The sequence below is a fragment of the Trachinotus anak genome, unplaced genomic scaffold, assembly GCF_046630095.1.
Source record: "Trachinotus anak isolate AG129_WGS33_773 ecotype Australia unplaced genomic scaffold, CSIRO_AGI_Tana_v1 ptg000002l, whole genome shotgun sequence".
Classification (NCBI taxonomy): domain Eukaryota; kingdom Metazoa; phylum Chordata; class Actinopteri; order Carangiformes; family Carangidae; genus Trachinotus; species Trachinotus anak.
The window spans coordinates 11,176,227-11,198,535 of NW_027273853.1; the positions used below are offsets into that span (position 1 = coordinate 11,176,227).

At 40.0% G+C, this 22,309-nt stretch overlaps 2 protein-coding genes across 3 annotated transcripts; one reads left to right on the plus strand and one right to left on the minus strand.

Annotated features, from left to right (window-relative positions):
* Positions 1-275: 275 nt before the first annotated feature.
* Positions 276-18,183, minus strand: LOC139632126 (growth arrest-specific protein 2). 2 transcript variants are annotated; one of them, XM_071496908.1, is made up of 8 exons: positions 18,043-18,183; positions 13,563-13,724; positions 10,721-10,851; positions 7,466-7,607; positions 6,153-6,216; positions 5,809-6,019; positions 5,608-5,715; positions 276-1,731 (listed from the first exon to the last, which is right to left on the minus strand). In XM_071496908.1, exons 2-8 carry the CDS (start codon positions 13,705-13,707, stop codon positions 1,522-1,524), a joined length of 1,011 nt encoding a protein of 336 aa, XP_071353009.1. In that variant the 5' UTR covers positions 13,708-13,724; positions 18,043-18,183; the 3' UTR covers positions 276-1,521. The 2 variants fall into 2 exon arrangements, with proteins under 2 accessions (XP_071353009.1, XP_071353000.1); XM_071496899.1 differs by having other exon boundaries at positions 7,466-7,610.
* Positions 18,184-18,240: 57 nt separating this feature from the next.
* Positions 18,241-20,474, plus strand: fancf (FA complementation group F). The gene is made up of 3 exons (XM_071496888.1): positions 18,241-18,367; positions 18,790-18,890; positions 19,163-20,474. The coding sequence occupies exons 1-3, from the start codon at positions 18,289-18,291 to the stop codon at positions 20,240-20,242; spliced, it is 1,260 nt and encodes a 419-aa protein (XP_071352989.1). The 5' UTR covers positions 18,241-18,288; the 3' UTR covers positions 20,243-20,474.
* The last annotated feature ends 1,835 nt before the right edge of the window (positions 20,475-22,309 follow it).

Here is a 22,309-nt window from a genome sequence, read left to right on the forward strand (position 1 = left end):
CCACATTCAGATAAGATTTTGATATGGTTAAAATTATCAGTGATAAAAATTTGCAACATGCATTTTAGATTTATGCCTGCTAATAAATATTTACCTGTAGTTGTATATTTTAAGAGTCTTCAGCTGTACAGGTTAAGTAAAACAGGACAAGCAGACTAAACACTTCAAGTCATCATGCTTCCGTTGCCTTTGTTTTAAGCATAATTTGTGGTAAAGTCAAGATAAAAAGCTGACCAAATAATGCTTTGCAAATCATGAAAACACAAATATATTTCAAGTTTTAAGAATTTATTGAAATTTTAAATCTACAAACAGAAACTGGACTTATTTACTGCACATACAAGCCTGAGGGTTACATTGCATAGCCACTGATCTCATGGTCCCATATTCATTTTTCAAAGAGGAAGATGGAGAAATCAGCCCACTGAATGATTATGTTGTGAATTATGTCTCTTAACTGCAAGAATCTAAACCTAGGAAACAGATTACTCTTCAGATTTCAATGATTGTGCTCCCTCTAGAGGCCAGTAACATGATAAATCAAAGAATTGCAAACCTCTGATGGGTAATTAGGTTCTATTTAACTACATAGTGCATCTTGTACAGGTGATTGCCTATTCTTATAATAAAAATGATATGAAACAGGAGTCATCCTAATAATGAATAACTATTAAAAATTATAATGCTATAAAAATGCATTGCAAAGAATAGTTATTCAACATGTAAACAATCTAAGCATTGCGTCATTGTGTTAGCCTAATAAAACATACATTATAAAGAAAAAGCCATTACATTTTATGAACAATGTTTGGTTTCTAGGAGAGATGTGGTCGTTTTTACAAGAATACTATACAGTAGACTATTGTGTTAATATTTGCTTAATGACATTACTTTGGATTGTGCCACAATGATGAGCCAAATGATAAGTAAAAAAAGAAAGAAAACAGGAAAAACAATATAATGCCTTGGTGGAGAATGCCTACTTTCTGTCTGCCATCATGTACAAACAAATCGAGGAATCCACTCCAGGTTGCCAAGGACTGCAGACTTCCTGAAGGTCCTGAAACCTCCATCACTCACTGAACTTCTTTCAGAAAACTGAAAATATTCTACCTACTACAAATGATCCTGTATATTGCTTAAAATACAATTACAATGTACAGCTTCTCTTACACCCAAATAAGTCATTATATTGCAATGATTAACACATTTTTCAAAGCTCCAGCTCCACAGTTCTGCAAAACTAGATAAAACACAGTCCCGGCCATTGTTAAGGGCCTACTAATGTGCCTCCAGACTTCATCTGATCACAACCATCCATCTGATTAAATTCTCTTCATGTGAGGAAACAAAACCAAGCATCACTATTGCACAAGTGAGCTTTCCATGAATGTTGTTGTGTCTGTGGCCAAGTTATTTATAAAAACAGGCATGTGTTAGATAGCCATGTCCATTATGTATAGAGGAAACAACAGACAGAAGTCCTCCTCTGTGTCCTTTTATTATTGCCTCGTTTCAGCCTCACTTTTTGCTGCGGTAGTGAGCTGCTACCACCAAGTAGCTGTCAGGGGTGAGGTCCTTGATGTTGGGGGACTTCCCGCTGACAGGGGACGTCTTGCCCTCCACCCGGGAGATTTGGAGCATGCGACATGGGTCGTGTTTCAGGAGGTAGCTCTCAAAGGTCTCCCAACCTCCACCAACACGCACCATCACGTGCTTGTTGTGCAGCATCTGCAGGGAGAAATAGGATTATGGTATCACTTCTGATGTTGGTGTGTGTCAGTGGAGAGCTTTAAACAGTTGTTGCCGAGCTCTCCGTTCTACAGGATTAATGTCATTTCACTGATTGAGGCTTTGGGTTGAAGTTGAATGAACAGTTAAGCGTGGCTTTGATGTCAGAGCTTGTTGATTGATGTGGAGGCCTCGGACTGGTTGATATCCCAGGAGGGAAGCTTCCTCTGTCTCCCACCACCCTAATGCCTTGTTGAGCAGGCTACTGACAAACACACTGTTTGATTTCTGGAATTACATTAACAAGATTAAGATTAAGAAAAGTGAAAGGATCACCACATTGCTAATGGTTCCTCCTGAGAGGGACATGAATTTTGAATGAAATCAAAATCCAGTAATTCTCATGGTGGTGCTACAGACAAATGCAGGGGATCACCAAAGTCATTACGTGAATGAATGTCTCCATCAAGACTTTTTATTTAATTATATGCAGTATTTATTTATTTTTTTTGTCATTAAATCTGCAGCATTTGCTCCAAAATGATTCCACCTGCCGCATCAGGGCACATTCTCAAGGTTGGCTACCATGGCAACATTAGCCATTATAATAAAGAGAAGAAGAAATAAAAGGCTCTGGTATATTGGACGTTCAGACACTTGCATTCCCCAGAGGCCGCGCACATAAAACATGTCCGCCTCACTATGGAGCCTAATCACCACCTACCTCATTAAGACATCATTACACCTCCACTAAAACAAGCTTGTTTACCGAATGCCTTTCTCAGAAGCAGAGTAAATAAGCAGGTTACTGTAGAGACCTCTGTGATGCTACATTTGTCTTTAAAAAACACAATCGGTAGAAGAATGAGCTAGACAAATACCAAAGTAAATCATAATGATAAAAAGGGTAAACTACCTCCTGAGATTGTCACCTCAGTCTGGCCAGGTATGAGACTTCCTGCCCTCCAGCATCATAACATGCAACATTTATAAGCCTCTTAAAAGAATCAATCTAGAGGGCAGTGGCAGGGCAGCGCTTCCAATCACCAGCAACAGGCCTTCAGGGTTTGTGACTGTAGATTTAATGGATCTGTGTGATGCAGAGCGGTTTCAATCATGCTGCTCTGGGACGAGACCCTTGCTGGAGCTGAGTCTCCCCTCAGCAACCCGGCCCGGGGCTGAGCTGGGACAGCACCTCTCACAGACACTCCAATGTTAGTGCTGCTCCCTTGTTGGAGCTACAACCACCTCATTTATTCCAGAGGCTGAGAAGGTCAGCCGCTCAGGCTGCACAGATTATTGTGAAGCAGAGTCTTATGTGTGCTGCATGCCACTGTTGTCCTCGCTCTGCAGCTGCATACAGACAGTGACTGGCCTTCGTGTATTCATGCCTTTTCAGTAGGAACAGCTGCTGGGGGGGTAAAATAATCTGAGGAATTTTAATTAAAGAATCTTCTCCGTGAAGAGCGCTGGCTGACAGACAGAGGAATAGAGGTTTAACACTAGCTTGATCAAATGATGTATCTCACATACTGTAACTGTGACTAGTTCATATGGTAATGTGGTAATGCACATGTATTCTGTTGCTCTTCCTGAGGTTTCTCCCCTTTCTGTTGGGAGGGGGTTAGGGTTATGTTAGGGTTTTTTTCCTTGTCTGAAATAAGGGTCTAAAGCCCTTTGAAGCCAGTTTGTGATTTTATTTAGACTGTGAGTTTCTCACCATTTGTCCTTGGTTGCCCAGCAACACAATGAAAAAGCATTCAGATATAGAAAAGGCATAAATAATAATAAATATTCAGATTTACACAGTTGGTCATGTTCAGTCTAGCAGGAAATGCTTTTATCTCACAAATTAGTGTCTTATTTTACTCACTAATATTTAAAAACAGCTTTGTTCTTCCAAACCTTACAATGACTGAGATTTGATGTGGTTGAGATTTAACAGTAGCAGTTGCAATATAATGTGCTGACAGCAGAGGACATCCAAGAGTAGCCACTCTTTTGCACGTCTGCACATCCTAAACATACCGTCGGCATGAATCACATTCTTAGAGGTGTGAATCCTGGTTGTGGGTTGCCAAGTAACCAAGATCCCAAGGGAACCAGTGCTACTTCTCTAATCTGTGTTAGCCTCCATTTATCTTTCTCCAGAACCATTTTATCCCTCCACTCCAAAGTCGAGTAACATTGCCTGGACTGATAGATTCAATGTGATTATAAGATGTAATTAATGCAACAGCCAGTATTCGGCGATATAGCTTAGTAAAATATTTTCCAAGTAATAACTTGGTCATCAGCTCATATGGAAATGTGTGGCTTTTATTCTCCTTTTATAGCCAGTGAGCCACATTATGCTTGGCTGAAGATGGACATTGTCAGAATACCATTACCAGCAAATGAGACCTCACAGCAAAGACGGGCTCTTCAGACACAATGGATGACTTTCATCCCAAAGCCAGCCAAGTATCAACACACTGCCATATGGTGGGTGAATGGAGAGGAGTTTGCAGTGCAGTGTGAGACCTTATTGTTATCAGTCCTATGTTCCACTCTAAAATCTATTAATTCTGTAAAACAATTAGAGTAATTCTCCACAGTTAAGACGTGTTTTCATTCATTAGGCACTATCTGCAGATTCATAGTAGAAATGCATTTTATTATACAGTTCAGTTAACAGATACTGACACTTTATTATTTCCACTTTGTTAGACTTCATAGTTTTACTTCACATTTTCAATGTTATTATTATTTGACTATGATTATGCTGCATTTGCTGTTACCAGTTACCATTAGCTGAATACATCTTTGATGCAGCAATAATATGTTGCATATTTAGTCTCTAATATACCAAACAGTACATGCACTATTCAGACTAATTACTTCAGAAAAAGTAGCTATGCTGTAATGTTTAAATACTCCATTAAAGGTGAAAGTCCTTTACAGGGGACAGTGGTATCATCAGGAGAAATACATGGAAAAGTACTCATTAAGCATGTCCATGTCAGAGTTTAATTCTCATTACTGGAGCACGGACGTGTAAGATTTTAATGTTGTACTGTGTCTAGTTGAGTTGCAGTTCAAAACTGAACTTCAAAACAGTAGATGAAAAAATATACTCAGTTACCACCTATAAGCATAAAAGGTAAGTGCTCTGTGTTTTCTCTGTTTTTCAGTAACACTGAGTCTTTTGGCTTTAATGATTATTTCAGTACACTTAACACTATTCATAACTGTAAAACTAGAACATTCATCAGTTTCAGCCTGCACAGTTCAGATTTTCTAACAGTGAATTCAACTCTGAGTAATTTTGTAAACTTATCCGCAGAGGGTTTTATAAAATATGCCTTTCAATTTTGAACAATATTTTGATTCTGGTCTGCACTGGTTTGGTCTGAGAGCATGAATGTTGATTGTGGTTGTTTTGCTCCTAAAAAATGATATTGTTGTTATGACGATAGATGATGCTCTTTTAATGGAGCCACAAGCCTTTTGACTTTTGACTCTGCCCGAAAATCTTCTGTGATTGTATGAATTCCCTTGTGTTTTAACCTGTTATAATTTTTTATTATCTGTCTTTTTAGATTTTATTTTCTAGCAAACAATGCCACCTCAACCTCTCTGAACAATAAACTACTGCTTATGTGTTAATCAACAAAGAGACCATTCTTCAGAATGAATAGCTACTTTTACATTTGAATTGCAAAAACATTAAACATTTAATAGTTTTATTCTTTTTTTATTTTCCCACCGTGATAGCCTTAAGCTCATTAGGATTTGAATATGTTCCTACCACTGTGCAAAAACAGAGCCATTTGCTGATCCTGAATACATATAAACATGAAGCCACATTATAGGGTGATGTTATAATATACTCACACGGATAAAGAGCATCTTCTCCCCAACACGGTATCGACCCTGTGACTGTCTCTCCACACAGAATTTATTCGGACACCTGCAGGGGGGATCATCAGCGATATGTCTTACCTGTAACACAAAGATAAACTTCTTACAGATGTTCCCCCTCTGATACGATATTAAAAACAGAAACAAAACCAGAGGTGAACTGTGTTGACTTACAGCATCATCCAACAGCTTCCCTGTACTTTTCTTGCTGGAAGTCACTTTGGGAGGAGTTGGGGATGGGGAAGGAGACGGGGAAGGAGATGACGCAGGAGATGGAGGGAGGGGCTGAGCTGGAGAAACAGGTAATGGGGGAGGTAGAGGCGCTTTCTCTTCTTGTTCAATCTCTTTCTCCAGTTTTATAAGGCCAGGAGGCTCCACATTATACCTGTATTGTCATTACATTAGTATCATTGAAGGAAAAGATTTACAAAATAACCCAGAGAAGCAGGCGATATGGGGAAATAGTCAGAGATAAACTGAAATGAATAAAGAGGAAATATGAAATAGCCAGTCCGTACCGTGATGCTATCCGTCCCAACTCTAAAAGACAGAGACACACTTCTCGTGGCTGCTTGTGAAGAACTAGAAAGAGACAAAGTGTCAGCATTGGGTATTTACAGTACATAGACATTGTATGTTATCGGTAATAAGGCAACGAATGAGAATGAGTGGCTGTGCGATGGAAAAGACAACAGAAAGATGCAGGAAAAAACAAGCTTCATGCATTCAAATGTTCCTCTCCTTTGTTTATACCAAATGAAAAAAACTGTTGTCCAAACTTGTGTACACAGGCTTGAGGTGTTTATTTTAACCCCACTGACTATATGACCAGACAGTGAGAGTGGACACAGGATGAATGATACATGTGACACACCACACCATGCATTATAGACAGAATATCCACTGCATGATAGCAAACCTGGTGTTGTAACATCTACTGCTGAACTGATAAATCCATCCAGAGAAAGAGAGGAAGGAAGAGAGAAAGACAGAGAGAGAAAGAAAGACAGAAGACAGACATCAGCTGTTACTGTTTTCTAAAGTGTTTCCACAACATTTTATATCAAAATTACATCTCTGCTGCATTTGAAGGTGTGCGTGTAACTTGGTCTTGAGAAATGATTTGCGTAGTTTAAATTGTGTACCGACGGTCAAGGAGCCATTAGTCAGAAATTACAAGAATGTGTGAATATTTTAGGTATTTCTGTCACAGGCAGGGTCACATACTGTACATCTGATTGTCAATCCACACATATCTCAACTGTGAACATATTTCATTGACATAACGTGCAAGAAATCCTTGCAATAGCTTAGAGAGATAGATAACATACTGAGGGCATGAATGAGAAAAAGAGCAAAATGCCCCTGTTATGAGCTGAGGAAAACATTTGCATAGTGTTGGCCTACTTTTCCTACTAACTCACACCCTTCTGTCTGTGCTCCCTTTGTTTTACTCCAGACATTTTGTGCTTGAGCACAGTATTGAAGATGCACATGTCCTTATGGTCAGGTAGAGCTGTTGTCCTCACAGTGCTTCCAGCAGACTGATGCCCTTGTGAGCTTTGTATGGATGTCAAAAGAGCTGACAGAGAGCTTGGAGATGAGAGTCCTCTGAACCTCAGAGGGGAGGAGAGGGAAACAGTTCAACCTGTGTGATACCCTACCTGAACAATCAGGCCATTCACAGGAAACAGAAATCTGAGTCCAATGCCCTGGCAGTGGCCAGTGGCAGCCAAAGGCTGACAGTGTTGTACCTCTATGAGAACTGAGGTCTGTTTATAGATCCTGTTTGTCTGGTTTTCTAGCTTACTGATGTTTATGGCAGACTCACCTAAATCCTCTGACTCAAACAGACATGTTTCTCCAACCCCAACCTCGCGACACCAGGCAAGGAAGTTGGCTGTGTTGTCCCGTGCAAAGAAAGAGCCGGAGGGGGCGCTCCGCCGACATGGTATCCTCCGATAGGGAATACTCTGCTGCAGACAGAAAGGTCAGTAGATGTACTCATGTATGTTACTCAAAAATGAACCCAAGATGGAGAGTTTCCCCTAACTTTCAATGATGAATAGACTCTTAACTGAACATGAGCTTTTATTTTGTCTTTGACAAAGAAAAAAAAAGCCCACCGGGGTGACTTGTCCCCCCCAACCCCCAGAGTTTCCATCAAAACACTGAGCCACACACTCTTTATCTACACAGATTTCTTCTCCATCTGCTGAGGCTCTGGTTTCAAATCAGGATCAAGGACCTTTTTTTCATAGAGATCAATATGGTAGACGGCGGGTTAGAAAACCAGGGCTACTTTACCAGGCCCTTTATGATTTGGGATCAAATGACATGCTTATGGGTCTCAGCCCCCACACGGTCTGTTCCGAGAGATTTATGCGCCTTCCTGTGGTTTTATACAGGATATGTGCGTCTGTGCTATGAGAAAGGTGCAATGAGCTCATGCTGGAAATATGCAGGCTTTTGTGGGTATTTTTCTTTTCTTTCCAGGCTCTCCTTTTGACTTTTTTCTGGGATCCTTTCTGTTGTTGAATTACTTTGCATTCCTGGTGAAATAATCTCAACCACATTGGCAGTGTGGTAGATCTAACAATCAGATAGACAAGTTATTATTTCTGGGGTGCCTCACTGAATTATATCTGCAGTTTTACGTGTGTAATAATTGCACAGGAGGTACAGAACTTTTGGAAAACATTATGTTTAAATGGATGTGAACTAATAATGAGGACGAGGAAGTACTTTGCTTTTCTTTCAACTGGGAAGAAAACCTGCAGCACCTGCAGCATATTCTCAACACGTCTACCCTCACAGCTGTACGTGGACACTTTAAAGGAATAATTCAACATTTTGGGGGAATATTAGTTAGAGTCATGCAATCTTTTCCCCTGTTTCAAGTCTTTGTGGAGCTTAGCTAATAGCTGAGCTAACCAGCTGTCACCAACAGAGAGATTTGTGATTGGTATTACGTAATAATGCTTAAAATTTCAGTCTGTGTGGCAATAAATTATTAGAGTTAAAGTGACGGTTGTATTTAACTTTGCACATGGTGGTAATATGACAAGAAAGAAATATAATCCTCATCTGTAGTTGATGTTGATTGATGTAAACACAGGGGAAGATGAGCAGGAAACAGCATCTGCAGAGTGTGATTTATTGTTTCTCTGTGCTGGAATCACTTAGTCCCACTCCACACACCACATCAACTTGTAATGGGACTTCAACACAGATGGAGGTTCTCTTTAAAGTGGTAAACAGTAAACAACTACAGCCAGAAAGAACCACCATAAAGCAACAGTTATTTGCAGTGAATTGTAAACCTGATGTGTCATAAAGTGAGGTACAGTATATCAGGCATGAAGAACATTATTCATCTTTAACAGCTCATTAAACTGAAAGCACTTAATGTGAGGTGTATAAAGTTATAACATGGACAAACAGCAATAAATCACGCCCACTAGAAAACATCATAACGCAGCTTTGTTTGATTTTGAAGTTGCCTGATTTGTCTCAGCACTCCTCTGCGCTCTGTTGGCCTCCGTGATCAATAGGCTCCTCTATTTCAGTAGCTCCTCTGTCATCCCACGGTCATTGACCTCAAGTATTTTCCCCACATCTGTGCTGCTGCACTCACACTGAGATCAGGAGACCTACCGTCATCAGCACAGTAATGCCTCAGTGCAAACATCAACAACTCTCACTAAAGAGCCAACCATAAAGCTTCCTGCCTTCATGACTGAGCAGAAACATGAGCTAATCAAACATATGATCCCACCGAGCAACAGACGTCAGCTCAATGTGTAAGTAGATCTCCATAGTAACTGCAGATACTGAAAGAAATGCAACAGACATTCATGTCTGCAAGATAATGATTTAGTTATATTAGTCAACAGGGATTAAGACAATTTTCTTTTTATTTTGAAACTCGACAAAACACTTGAGGCTTGAAGACTACCAACCAAGCTCTGAAAGATTTTGCAGAGGTCATCAATGCAAATGCTCTCAATAGGATGCTTCTATAGACATTTACACAAATACAAATATATGTGAAAATGTTTTAACGTTATTCCTTTGATTGGTCAGTAATGTGCTGGTGACCTCAAAATTGTTTGCTTGCAGTAGCCCTGACACTGATACATTTTAGGGATTTGCACCCCAGTTGTTTGTTTTCTTGAGTGAAATATACATTTGCGCTGATTGCTTGGGTTAAATTACAGATACCCACTTGCAAAGTTATCCTTTAATCTTTTCAATTCCATAAACCCTCACTCAAGACTCAGGACTAGTTCTGCCAATTCTCACAGGGGATGTGGGGCCCCGTCAGTTAATGTGTCCTTGCCAGCCTCACTTTTTCATTCCTGCCCTGCTGAATGCTGCTGGGCCCCATCCCCCACCCCCAAACCCCCATCCCACCTTTGTGCACTGCTTTCTGAAATTGTGGAGGCCTTTGCAAAGTAGGGATTCATAGTTGCTGCTGAGCTGACAGAACCAATCAACCAGTAATATGTGAGACATACAATGGAAAACAGATGTTATTTAATATTTTTTAGTTTTCATTATCAACCAGAGGTTATGATATTGACATTTCTTTGAGGTGAGTATAGTTTATATTGATCTTGTTGAGGGAAACCTTGGGTATAGTTGTTTTCTGTCTCAGTGATAGTCAATAAAGCTTCAATATTGATGCCTTTAGGCCATCTAGGCCTGATAAATTATACAAAAATACACAGGATTTTAATAGTTACTTTATGTAGCAATACCATAAAATGACTCTAAATATGGATTTGAGTTAACAACAATCACAAAAATTATATTTCTGAGTATGTCTGGATTTCACATCTTTAATAATCAAGCGGGAGAGTTGTTAAAATAGCTGAGACTAAAGTGATTGTCAGTCAGTCTGATCCAATCTTTCAATACTGCCAGACTGATGTTTTCCCCCCTCAGAAACAATTGTCTGTCAAATCATTCAAGCTGAAAGTTAGTTTAGGAACAATTTCTGCCAAGATTTGGCTTCGAGATTAGTGTTTTCACTGTATGTGTTATCATGCCAGACTACTGTAATCCTCAGGTTTCTCTGTACCTTGCTGTTGCCAAGGGCAGACAGGTCTCCATTACTTTGCCTGAACTTCTCCTGTAGTGTCTCAGCCAGCTGGCACAACAGGAAGCCATTGTCTAAGCGATCCATGAAGCTCTCAGCGGTGATTTCCAGACCTGACCGGGGGACACATAAAGAAAGCGGAGTCCAGCACCATACATTCATCATAAAAATGCTCATTTAAAAATATATATACTGTATAAGGAAATAAAATCTAATCTCCAGTCCATTCCCAGTTGGAGCTGAACCTGATGCGGTGTTGTTGACTCTCAGAAACCGCTTGGCTGATTGAGCTTGGTTTGCACTGCTGGATTTATGCAGCTCTGTAGAAGCCAAATGTTCAAATTTTACAACATAATTTGGGGGAATCTGGGGGGATTTTCTGGAAAAACATCTTGGGGTGGCAATGACAACTACATAAGAAAAGATCATTCTGATTGTACACAGTAACACTTCATTGTCCTGCACACTTGCAGAAATGGATTGGTGATCAACATGTGGTGTCCAGTTGACTGACTTCCAGAGGACCATTCTTTCTTAGTTAGATCACTGTGAAATAGGAGGTGGTGGCAGGGGGGTGTCTGTGGAAAGAAACTGGAGAGATTTTTTTTTTTTTTTTTTATCCCTTTTCTGTTTCTTATAGGAGGAGGGGTCTGGGGGTTCGATATTTAATGAGTTCCAAATGTTGTAAATGAGCCCAGAAAAGAAAGATTGAAATCTTGAGAAACACTCAGTGAGCTCCCGTCTTATACGCTCACTCTCTCCCTCACTCCTCAATGTTTGAGGAAAAATATATTCCAGAGGACTCTCAGGGAAATATTTTAGCTCATATACTCAGTCCTATAAATTGCTCCGTTCCACCAACCAACCTCCCTTCTCAACAACAATATGACTCATCAGTATAACCAAGCATCCACCTCCCACTCAATCAGTGGACTCATCCTTATACCACACTGCTCCTCCCACCTGAAACTGTAAACACTGCTCTGAATAAAAAGACTTTAAAGCTACTCGAACTGGTTCGATACTGTGTATTTACTGGTAACACATGGGTGCTTGTGCTTTTGAAGCCTTTATATCCTTGATCCCTCACCACATCAGACCAAAGGTTTCTGGCTTAGCTGGTTCCAGTGCAAACACGCAGAGCACCAGAGGTAAAAGGGAAGATACTGAATTTGTTTTAAGTTGTCCGCACAAAGGCAGGAGTCAGTTTCAGGGACTTAATTGGCTTCCAGTCCCTTTGTCAAATGTTAGTTTGACCGTTTAAAGTCTGCAGAATGTCCAATAACTCCCAGTCATTAGGTGGACCATTTTAAACCAGATTTAATGCAGTAATACATTTATCAAAAAGCACATTTTACAGAATAACCTCAAATAATGAGGTAGTAGACTGTCTCTTATCTTGTTAAGTCTATACATTCTTTAACGTTAGGTCTATACAGTCTTTAGCACAACTTGCTGACAAACACACAGTTTACCTCTTGGAAATTCAGCAAACAACTGCTTAATTCTTAGGTTGTAACCTGCTTGAGCAATTCTAATAATTTGAACATTTTTGTGTTGACATTGGCAGGTCTGTGGTGCCACAGTTAAACCTGCCAACCAACACCTTTGAGAGCAGTGGGTCTCAAGCTTTTTTGTGTTTTGAACTTTTTTGTTAACCCCTAATATGAAGCAGTGTCTACTCCATGTCTACCTCCATCACAGGGTGGATGCCTATGAGTTGCAGGTGGTTAAATCTCAGAGAGATTTTACATTCACAGACAGTTTATTTGAATCATATTAGCTGTGTGAAGGTGTGAAAATACACAGTACATTGAGCTTGAAGGTTCATTATCAACATTATAAATAGTTTGACAAAAAATTCTAAGCAACAGGTTCACCCACAGTATATAAGACTAGAGACAAGTCAGAAATATGAATATAATTTGTCTAAGAAAATGTTTTTTTTATTATTTACTACCCTAGAAATCATCTCATGATCCTTTAGATTCATCTTGAGACACATGTGGAAGACCTAACCCCAGGATGAGAACCACTGGTTTAGAGGGACATGGAAATAAGTGTGAACCACACTAAGTCTATCATGTGTTACCCTGAAACGCAACTTTCTTCAAACATGCCCAAGACTTGATTTGTGTTAAACTGGAGTCACTAAATTCAGGTCAGACTGGCAGACTGCTTCATGTAGATTTATTATACAACAGCAACCTTGCACAAAGCTTCTGCTGATTCTCACTCTGCTGCTTAATCTTTTCCACTGGCTGCGAATTACTCAAGCACCATTAATGATCCCCATTATTCAATTATGGCAAATCTATGGGAGAGTGTGTAAAGATGGAAACAGGTCCACCCACTCTGGTGCTTTAAAATAGTTTGTAATGAGGTTCAGATTGATTCTAGTCCCTGTGCAGAGGTGTTTACATCAGCAATACCAGTTCAATTAATGTTAAAGATAAGGCCATGCTTTTCAAAGCCAAGCTATTTCTGAGACAATGATCTGAACAAATCAGCAATAACACCAGAAAAATTTGTCATTTTGCTGCCATGAAGATTTATAATACGAAAATATAAACGACAACTGTATGATTTGTACGTAAATTTGTGAATTTCTTTTAAACCAACAGAGTGTATATGACTATAACAGATACCAACAGATGAAAGTTAACACTTCCACAAGATGTAGGCCCATTCTGGTTGTGTAAATTAGAATTGCATTGGTCTATGCCTAATAAAATGTCTCATAACCTACCACAGAACCCTGATGCTGACGAATCCTCAGAAATATAAGATTGGTGTTAGTTTTATGTGTTGGAGCGTTGCTTACCAAGAATATTCGTGAGCCACAGGGCCAGGTCCTCCTTCATGGGCAGCAGGCTGGCTTCATGTCGACTGGCCAGCCACTGGTGGTACTGCTGCATGTCTGTGAGGCCAGGGCCACTGGGCTGTTTGGGGCTCAGGGAGCTGCACATGGTTCCCTATCGACAGCCTGAGAAGAGGAAGGAGAGGAGGAAGACAAGACGTGCAGAGTTTCTGACAGAGTAAACCTTCAATGTGAACTGAAAGGAACCCCAGAGAATGCATGTAAATCTACGCTATATTGATATAACAGTGTATTGTGACTGTGTCACTGAGGTGTTCATTTAACTCCATTGAAGTTTTTTGGGCCAGATTTCTATTGTTGTGTTGGTTTGAATTGGTTCATATATAGATACTGTATATAATTTGCTCTTCAGGAGCCAATGGAACCGTAGCTACATACAATTACGAAAGTATTGTAAGTACGATTTTCAAGTAGGCTACTTTAATATTTTGCACTACTTTATACGTCCACTCAATATTTCAGATGCACATATTGTATTATTCACTTCACTACATTAATGTGACAGCTACATTTAGTTACTTTGCAGAATAAAATACAAAACTTATAATTAACTCATAAAATATAATGTGATGTCACAGATTAAACTACCCAACAGCATATAAAGTTTGTAAATTAGCTCAGCCTCAAGCAGCTGCAACCTTAAAAAGCGGCGTACACAGTGATGCATCAGTAATAATGACACATTAATATAATATATGATGAAATAAACACATCTCAATAAAATAGCATATGCATTGGTCATTTTACTGAAAAACGAGGATTTTTACTTTGAAGACTTTGAGGACAATTAGCTCATCATACTTCTGCGCTTTTTCTTTTGAATGCAGTACTTGTAATACTTATGAGAGAATAGAGTAATATTTCTACTCTAAAATGACTTCTACTCTAATTAATGACCTGAATTAATCTATATGACAACATTCTTCAATTACAGCTGACATTTAGGCTTGTTATTTCCAAAAGGAGCTTTTGTCCTCTTGGCTAAATCCTGGTGTGGCTTACAGTCCACCTGATGATGTGAGATGTTCTCATGGACCCCGACAGCACAGTTCCTGCCAGCCTCTTCACTGGACAAGAGAAACCTTTTATACCATACAGCCAGACTCATACTGCAGGACTCTTATTCAACAAACACCAGACACAAAGAGCTCCTTCACATGACGCTGCTATCTATGATACAGACAATCATACAGTCCAAATCAATCCAGTGCAGTCGACACTGCAGCAGGCCCTGAATTACGACCTGGTGGAGAGACTGTAACTGACATCAATATTCAGAGCAATATTTAACAGCTACTTAATGCCTTTAAAGTGAGGTCATTGGGTAAATGAGACATTTCTCACAGTCTTTTCCAATATCCTGCCATGGTATGGCAAGTGTTCCCTGTATGAGCTTTAATGTGAAGATCTTTCACATTTCAGTCCGGTGTCACTCTATTAATGGATTTGCTGCTGAGATGAGTGAGTGATTGAAAAAATAACTGGGCACCAGATTTAGGACCTGAGCAGCGTAACAACACACATCAACAGCTCAGCAGTTAATATTCACAGTTTAAAAGCACGGCTGCTGTGATTACTGTCTCCAAAGTTCACTCTGGGATGGAAAGACTATGTGAAACAGAGAGAGGTGAAAAAGTCAAGGATTAGAGATGGTGCCATCATAGGGATACTGAGGAATTTTGTTTTTTCTCAAGGCTTGCATTATTTCAAAGGCTGCTGTAGTCATCTAATCCAGGGGCTTTACTTTAAGAATTAAAGATTTATAAAGAAAATAGAAAATAGGCTAAAACTTTCAGAATTTTTTAAAGACATGGTCCTTTTAATAGTTCATGCCTTAACTTCTCTATTGTTACAGGTTGAGAGCATAGATCACAGATGGATGATATGATGACACTATTTCTAATCTATCCATCGTGTATGTTTGTCATTGCTACATTCTGTGTTCAGGCCACATTAAAGAAACAGAAAATTTGAATGAAATGTATTTGTCGCATTTTAACATTTTTACCTCCAGCCATGGACACAAGCAGGAACATCTTCTGTTCCCCATGGCAGGCAAATAGCATCTGGACATTTGATGCAAATTATAAGAAGAGCTTATGTAAACAAGGAAGCCAAGCTGCCATGAACAATTAGTCCATAGTGTGTGGTAGCTGAAAATTTCCTTTGAATACCGAGGGAGTGCAACACAATGTGAGGAATCTGACCTTTAAAGCTGTGTAACATTTCAAGGTCCCACTGGAGTTGGCTGTAACCAAATCACACAGAGGTGCAACACTGGACATCAGGACCTTGATGTCCGACCAAGGTCGTCTTATCTTCCTGAAAACACGAGTTCCTCGTTGCGTACACACACTAAACTCTGGAGCTCAGCACTCACACACAGGTGCTACATTCTCATGTCCACTGTGGAGCAGGCGGTCAGACAGAACAAGGGCACTGGGACAAATTCTCATGTCTCAAAGTACAAAACCCATTCACACAAGCCCATTCACCGGTGTTGTGTGTAGATAAAAACACGGGTGTTTGACATATCTGTTGATGGGAAACTCTGCAAAAATAATTCTATTTTCTAGCCCATTAGATGTAATCGTTCATTCCCTGTTTTTAATATACTGTACTCATTTGTAGTACTGCTTTGTAGGTTGAGAAAACTCACCTACTTCTTAAGATAAACAAATAATTCAAAAAATCTTTAGATTAGCAGAAGAATGCATTATCACAAAGCTGAAAATATGTAAATATCTCTCAGTGCTCAACACAGCAAATTTATTTCACTGTCTTGCATAGCAAAATATGTATTCTTAAGTATTGTCATTCATTGTTTTAATATATTTTACATATACTCTATATTGTTTTCTGCTGAGTTGACTCAAATTAAAGGGCTTGATCATTTCTCTTGATGTAATTGTAATCTTACTTCAAAAGATTGTATTCTTCTTGACAGAACCATGACCAAACATCCTGCTGGGTTTCCCCTACATTTTCCCAGGAAAGAGCCCTTAGAGAAACAACCAGCTGTTATTAAACATACCTGGTTCCTCTCACCACACTGTAGCCTGACCTCTTCAACTTCAAACCAAAAACACAGACAGCACCACCACTATGCTAGGCTTTATGTTGCATGTACCATATACCATGTTTAAGAATCAGGCTAAGCACCTGGTTTTAGATTTGGGATTAGAATCAGACACAAATAACCTTTATGGCTCAAAGATATTCAAATATACAGGGATATCTATACTGTATAGACATTTTCTCTGTCCGAGAGGCCTCATGACTTCAGTAAAGCCGTCATAACATGCCACAGTTGGCTGCAGATTGCTCCAGGAAAGGCATATGGATGGGAATTTTGACTGCTGAATCACATCAATTAGAAAAACAAGAGTGGCTCTGTCCTCCTAAGGCTGGCCGCTCTTCATGCCTTTCTCCTCGACAACAGTAAACTGATCTGGAGGCTGATTTGTCCATATAAACAAGGGAACTCATCATGTTTCTATTGCAGATAAGTACTGTGTGTGTGTGTTTTGAGTGAGTGTTGCATTCAGGTATCAGAACGTATCAGCAGCTGTACAATGTATCCAGCAGAAAATGTCAAGAAAAGCAGAATATTTTGCTGTATGATCTCACACAAAAAACAAAAGCCTATATATTCAACATGAAGCTTGTTTATATGATATCACTCTGTGTTTATTAGTGCCCACATGGAGCGCCATAAATCCTCAGATGTCATCCTGCCCTATTTTAAAATTTAACAGGCTGCCCCAGGCCATCAATTGAAGACCCCTGCATTGTAAACTTTTGCACCATCAACAAACAGCATATGAGGAATGTGATACACACATATTTTGTTGCTCTGTCTGATTTTGGAGCCATAACTTGGTTTTGGACTGTGTTGCATTGGCCAATTAAAACACTGGGCGACACATTTCATTTACAACTACAATAAGATTTTAAAGCTGTCTCCTCCTTTACAACTGTCACAAATAAAAACAACCACAACAGACATTTCACCACTCTGGAAATAGGATCAAGGGAGGAAGCCTGATGAGTTATGACTGAAATCCAGCTGAGCATACACTAATTAAAACCAAATAAATGACTGAGAGCTGCAACTGAAGAAAATATGCCAGAGCCTGTGTAATTAAAGATACCTGCAATTGAATTTTGAGAGAAATACAATGACAAAAATTAACAGCTTTCTGTTAATTGTGAAGAAGCAAGAATTTACTGAGCCCCAACTTTTTAACAAGCTATAGAAAATGACATTATTCTGGAAGAGGAGTTAGGAGTTACAAGTTACACCCCAAACTTAAAACAGAATGTGCATAAAAACATTCAGAAGTCTGGCATTCATTTGGCAGAAAGAAAGCAGAAAAAATGTCTTGCATGAGTCCACAAAAAGCTTCTTATCTGTGCTCACCCTGAGGGTTCAGCTCGTTGGTGCGCACCTTCCTCTCACTCGTCCTTTTGAACTGCTGGATCCCTCTGCTCATGCTTTTCACAGCGGTGCATCGACCCGCAGGTTAGGCTCAAAAGCACTGAGCCAGTGTGAACCGGGGAGGTCTTTCTCACTGAGCATTTGCACAAGGATCTGACCGCACACCGACACACATATACACTCACAGCAAGCTGCTGCTGCTGCTGCTGCTGCTGATGGGAGGGAAGTATGATCCTGCTGGCAGTGCCTCCCTCTTCTCTACTCTGTGTGTTGCCTCAATATGACATTTCTGGGCTGAATTCTGCAGGTTAGTCCGTGAAATTTAATTTACTTTGATTCAATAGATTTCTTTTTTTCCCTATGTGTGCCCATGTAATCTGATCCAAATGGCAGACCTTAACTGTGTCAAATCTCGTTAATTTATATTCGCTGTAACTCTGAGTACCAAATTTTAATGACACAATTTTGCAGTTTTGTAGACAAATGGTAAGTAATACATGACCATCATTATGAAGCACACAATCACAGATACATAGACAGTATTTAAAAAATGTTTAGTTTTTTTTTATAATCCTACAAAATAGATGTTTTTGTTGTTGTTTACAGTAATGTTGCCCATATACTGAAGATCATTTATAAGAGAATATTAATGTGTGAGTAAAATACTGAGTTAGTTTAGCTTCCTACCTCAGTTCTGCAGTCTGGCAATTATTGGCTTTTATTTTGAAGGAAAACAGCTGTTGAATTTTTGGACTCATGGACGCATGCGCAGTGGTAGAAGCGGCACTAACGGGTGGCGGGAGCAGAGAAAGCGAGAGAGAAGACAACAAGTGAGTTTATTTAACAACAGCAGTCATGCTTATTTCCACAAAATATTCCTTTATAAATGTTTTATATTCACTTTTGTGTGTAACGCTAGCTGTTCGCAGGATTTTGTTTTGAAACAGGAAATCCTGTCTAACGTTATCTACACTTCGTTGATTTGACGCGCTAGCTAACTAACCTGTAGCTAACTCACTAGCTCCATAAAGTTAGTTATATCAGTTTTTCGGCGACAGGGGGTGGTTTGTGTGAACCTTTAGGTTGTGTTTGTCCTCCACAGTGGCTGTCCACGGCTCAGAGGCTGAGCTCTGAACGCAGAGAGCGCCACATGGAGGCGGTGCTGAAAAACTTGGCAAGTACGGTGGAGCTGCTGGCCGTGGCGGCGCACAGTGATGTGGTGGAGCAGTGGGATAAACAAACTCTGTCCAGAGCTTTTCACTGGGCCCGATACTGCGAACACCTCTTTTCCAGGTTTCACAATAACTCCGCGGTGAGGAGGGTTATAGAGAAGCAGCTCCTGCTCACAAATCAAAGTTTGCGAGCCGCCCTCCCAGGATACACAGAGGTCTCCTTCTTGGACCTCTCCCGGAGCCAACACCACTTGCTCGTTGGGCTGTTGAACAACCCTAAGCTGCCCAGCTCCATCATGACGACACTCTTTGACAGCAAGAGTCCTGCAGACACCAAGCACATTGCGTATCAGGATGTAACAGGCCTCTGCAGCCACATTATTCAGTGCAAATCTGCGTGTAAAGTCCTGAGTCCCCTCACCGGCTCTTCAGCTGTTGGTGCTGATGCTGAGGTGCAGGGGGTGATGCTTATGGAAAGGCTGGACGTTTTATTGAGCCAAAGCAGTGAAGCCTGCAGGACGGAGCACTTTTTAGACTCTGTCCTTCAGGGATGTGAAGGAGCAGCAGAACATTTCTGTCTGGTCATCGCTGCAGCTCTGCTGACAATGAAAAACTCAGTGGCAGAAACTGCTTCGCAGGATTTTCTCATGGACTGGCTGCAGAAAAAACACAACATGCTGAGGCACATGTGTTCTGCACTGCCTATTACACTTCTTATTGACCTGGCCAAAAAACACCTGAAATTTAGAGACGCATACTGTGATGTACTGAAAAAGTGGGCCTCTGATATGGAGTACAGCATAAGCGAGGGTGAATGGGTTCAAACCACCACAAACCCCACAGTGTCCTTCCTGAAACTGACTGAGCACTTTCAGGCCTTGTTTGAGACTTGTCCCTCTCTGAGGGATGATGTAAAGAAAGAGCTAAATGCTTTGAAGATTTCTGATGGAGACTTTGATGTTAGAGGTCTGAGTGTGTGGGGAGACCTGCTGTTAGCATTAAACCTATGACTGTAAATCTTGGGGTTTCTGCAGAGCTGAAAAAATGGCCAAGTGAATATGTCTATTTATGTATTGATGCAGTGTTTAACTAGTGTGTCGATAGCACTGATTTTTCATTAAAGTATAATTTTGGTAACTGTAACGAAGCTCAGGTATCATATCAGCATCAAAACTTTTCAGATGGTACCTGTCCCTGTGTTAGACAGCCTTAATCTGCAAAATACACATGAAAAACATACAACTGTTGAGTGTCATTCAGATTCTGTTCTATTTAAATTCTCAACTCCTAATGCTGCATTTTTTTCAACTTGTAAAATATAATTGTAAACAGACTAACACGGAAACATAAACACAACATATGATACATTTTCAGTGTGGCAAAAATAATACAAATTTAAAAATGCTCACTTTTGTGGATCTGATAGGCCTGCAAGTACATTACACTAGCACAATTATTATAGTATAAATACTTTTGTGAAATTTTAGCTATGTGCTTGGTGATAATTGAAGTTATTGTTTCACAGTGTTTGGACAGATGGTAGCATCACATGCTGCCTTGCAGCCACAGCATATGACCTGACTGAATTAAACTGAACGTAATTGTCAGGTGGGAATTGTTTACACTCTATATATTGGTCCCTGGAGAGTCAAGGTTACATTTAGCATCATAAATTCCACCTTCCTGCCAAATAATTATAGTTGTGCTGTTTTAAAATTATTCTGTTATTGTTGCTTTCTACAGTGTGCAGACCTGTAGAGAGAGGGATGAGCTCAATACAATATTTTAAAGGACAACAGGCTATAAAAGGCAATAAGAAAGCGAAGGTTTTGTGTAATCCAATTTACCCTTCCCTATTTGTACACACCTAAAATCATTTTCAGTTCCTCACACACCATCTGTCAGTATCGCCCCTTCACAACAAAGCTGCACTCGGTCTGAATCTAAAAATTTTGATTGGCTCAATGCCAGTCATGTGACTCGACTGCCAATTCACACATCTCAGCCCTGGCCCACGTGTCTGAGCACCTCTGCAGCGAGGGATCAATTAGTCAGATCTGGCGTCTTCAATCAAACCCTCCACAATAGCTGGTGTGTGACATAACTCTGGCAGACAGCGGATTAGAGCCCCAGCGGCCGTGTGGAGGGAAACACCAACACGACCACGGCTCGTTTAACACACCGTGAAAGCAATTCACGTAGAGACAGACAAGGGTCACTGAGTCAGGGGCAGCATGTACACAAGCAATTTTGAAGAACATATGCATCAGACTGGATGGAAACCAACTGTGATTGAAGGGATCTCACCTGCTCCTATGTTATAAATACATGCAAATTCATGTAGTTTTTATTTGTGTTTAATGTGGATCAGTAGAGTAATCGAGACTATAAGAACAAAATAATTCAGTGCTATTTGATTAGTGAATACAGAGACATTTTGAGGGTTTTATTGAACAAATTAACGAGAATCTTCAACCTCACCCTGTTACCAAGCAGCACATTATCATTTTGCATTTGGGATTCAACACTAACACATTTCCTTTTGCATTTTGTGTTTCTCACTCTGTCCTCACAGCTTCTCACAGAAGTGGCAGAGCGGGAGAGCAGACATCTCACTTCAAATGAGAAGCTTAAAAGAAAGCAACATACCACAATTCAGCACTACGTCTGTATCCATCTATGTTTACTGAAAGCATGTTTTACAAATTATTTTTATAAGAAGAATACCCACGTGTGTGACAAATGGAAAAAAAAGAAACCCTATCATTGTCAATTTTGCCCTCAGCTCTTAACCCCCCTGGTGAAATTACAGGTTATTATTATCGTGTCGCTTCAAGCAGCAGGAGGTTGACACAGCTTCTTAATATGAACCAACCGATTTAGATGTGTGACACTAAATTAGGGGTTACATTACAAAACTCTGACAACATAGTAGTCTCTTAGTATTTGTGGTAATAAAACACTTACTGCAAGAAAAGAAATAGTACATTTGGGTGTGAAATTACACCAGAAACACGCTGTATCTCATCCCTCTTGTTTATATTCTGTCCAGTTTAATGGTGTAACACCGGGTAACA

Bases quoted from the DNA above. Each gene is read 5' to 3' on its own strand.
- LOC139632126 (XM_071496899.1), bottom strand. From the start codon at position 13,707: ATGTGCAGCTCCCTGAGCCCCAAACAGCCCAGTGGCCCTGGCCTCACA. The intron at 7,611-10,720 runs GTACAGAGAAAC...TTCTGTCTGCAG, and splicing joins CTGCCCTTGGCAACAGCAAG to CAGAGTATTCCCTATCGGAG. The intron at 1,732-5,607 runs GTGAGTATATTA...TTCTCCCTGCAG, and splicing joins AGAAGATGCTCTTTATCCGT to ATGCTGCACAACAAGCACGT.
- fancf (XM_071496888.1), top strand. From the start codon at position 18,289: ATGATCCTGCTGGCAGTGCCTCCCTCTTCTCTACTCTGTGTGTTGCCT. The intron at 18,368-18,789 runs GTTAGTCCGTGA...TTTATTTTGAAG, and splicing joins TTCTGGGCTGAATTCTGCAG to GAAAACAGCTGTTGAATTTT. The intron at 18,891-19,162 runs GTGAGTTTATTT...TGTCCTCCACAG, and splicing joins AGCGAGAGAGAAGACAACAA to TGGCTGTCCACGGCTCAGAG.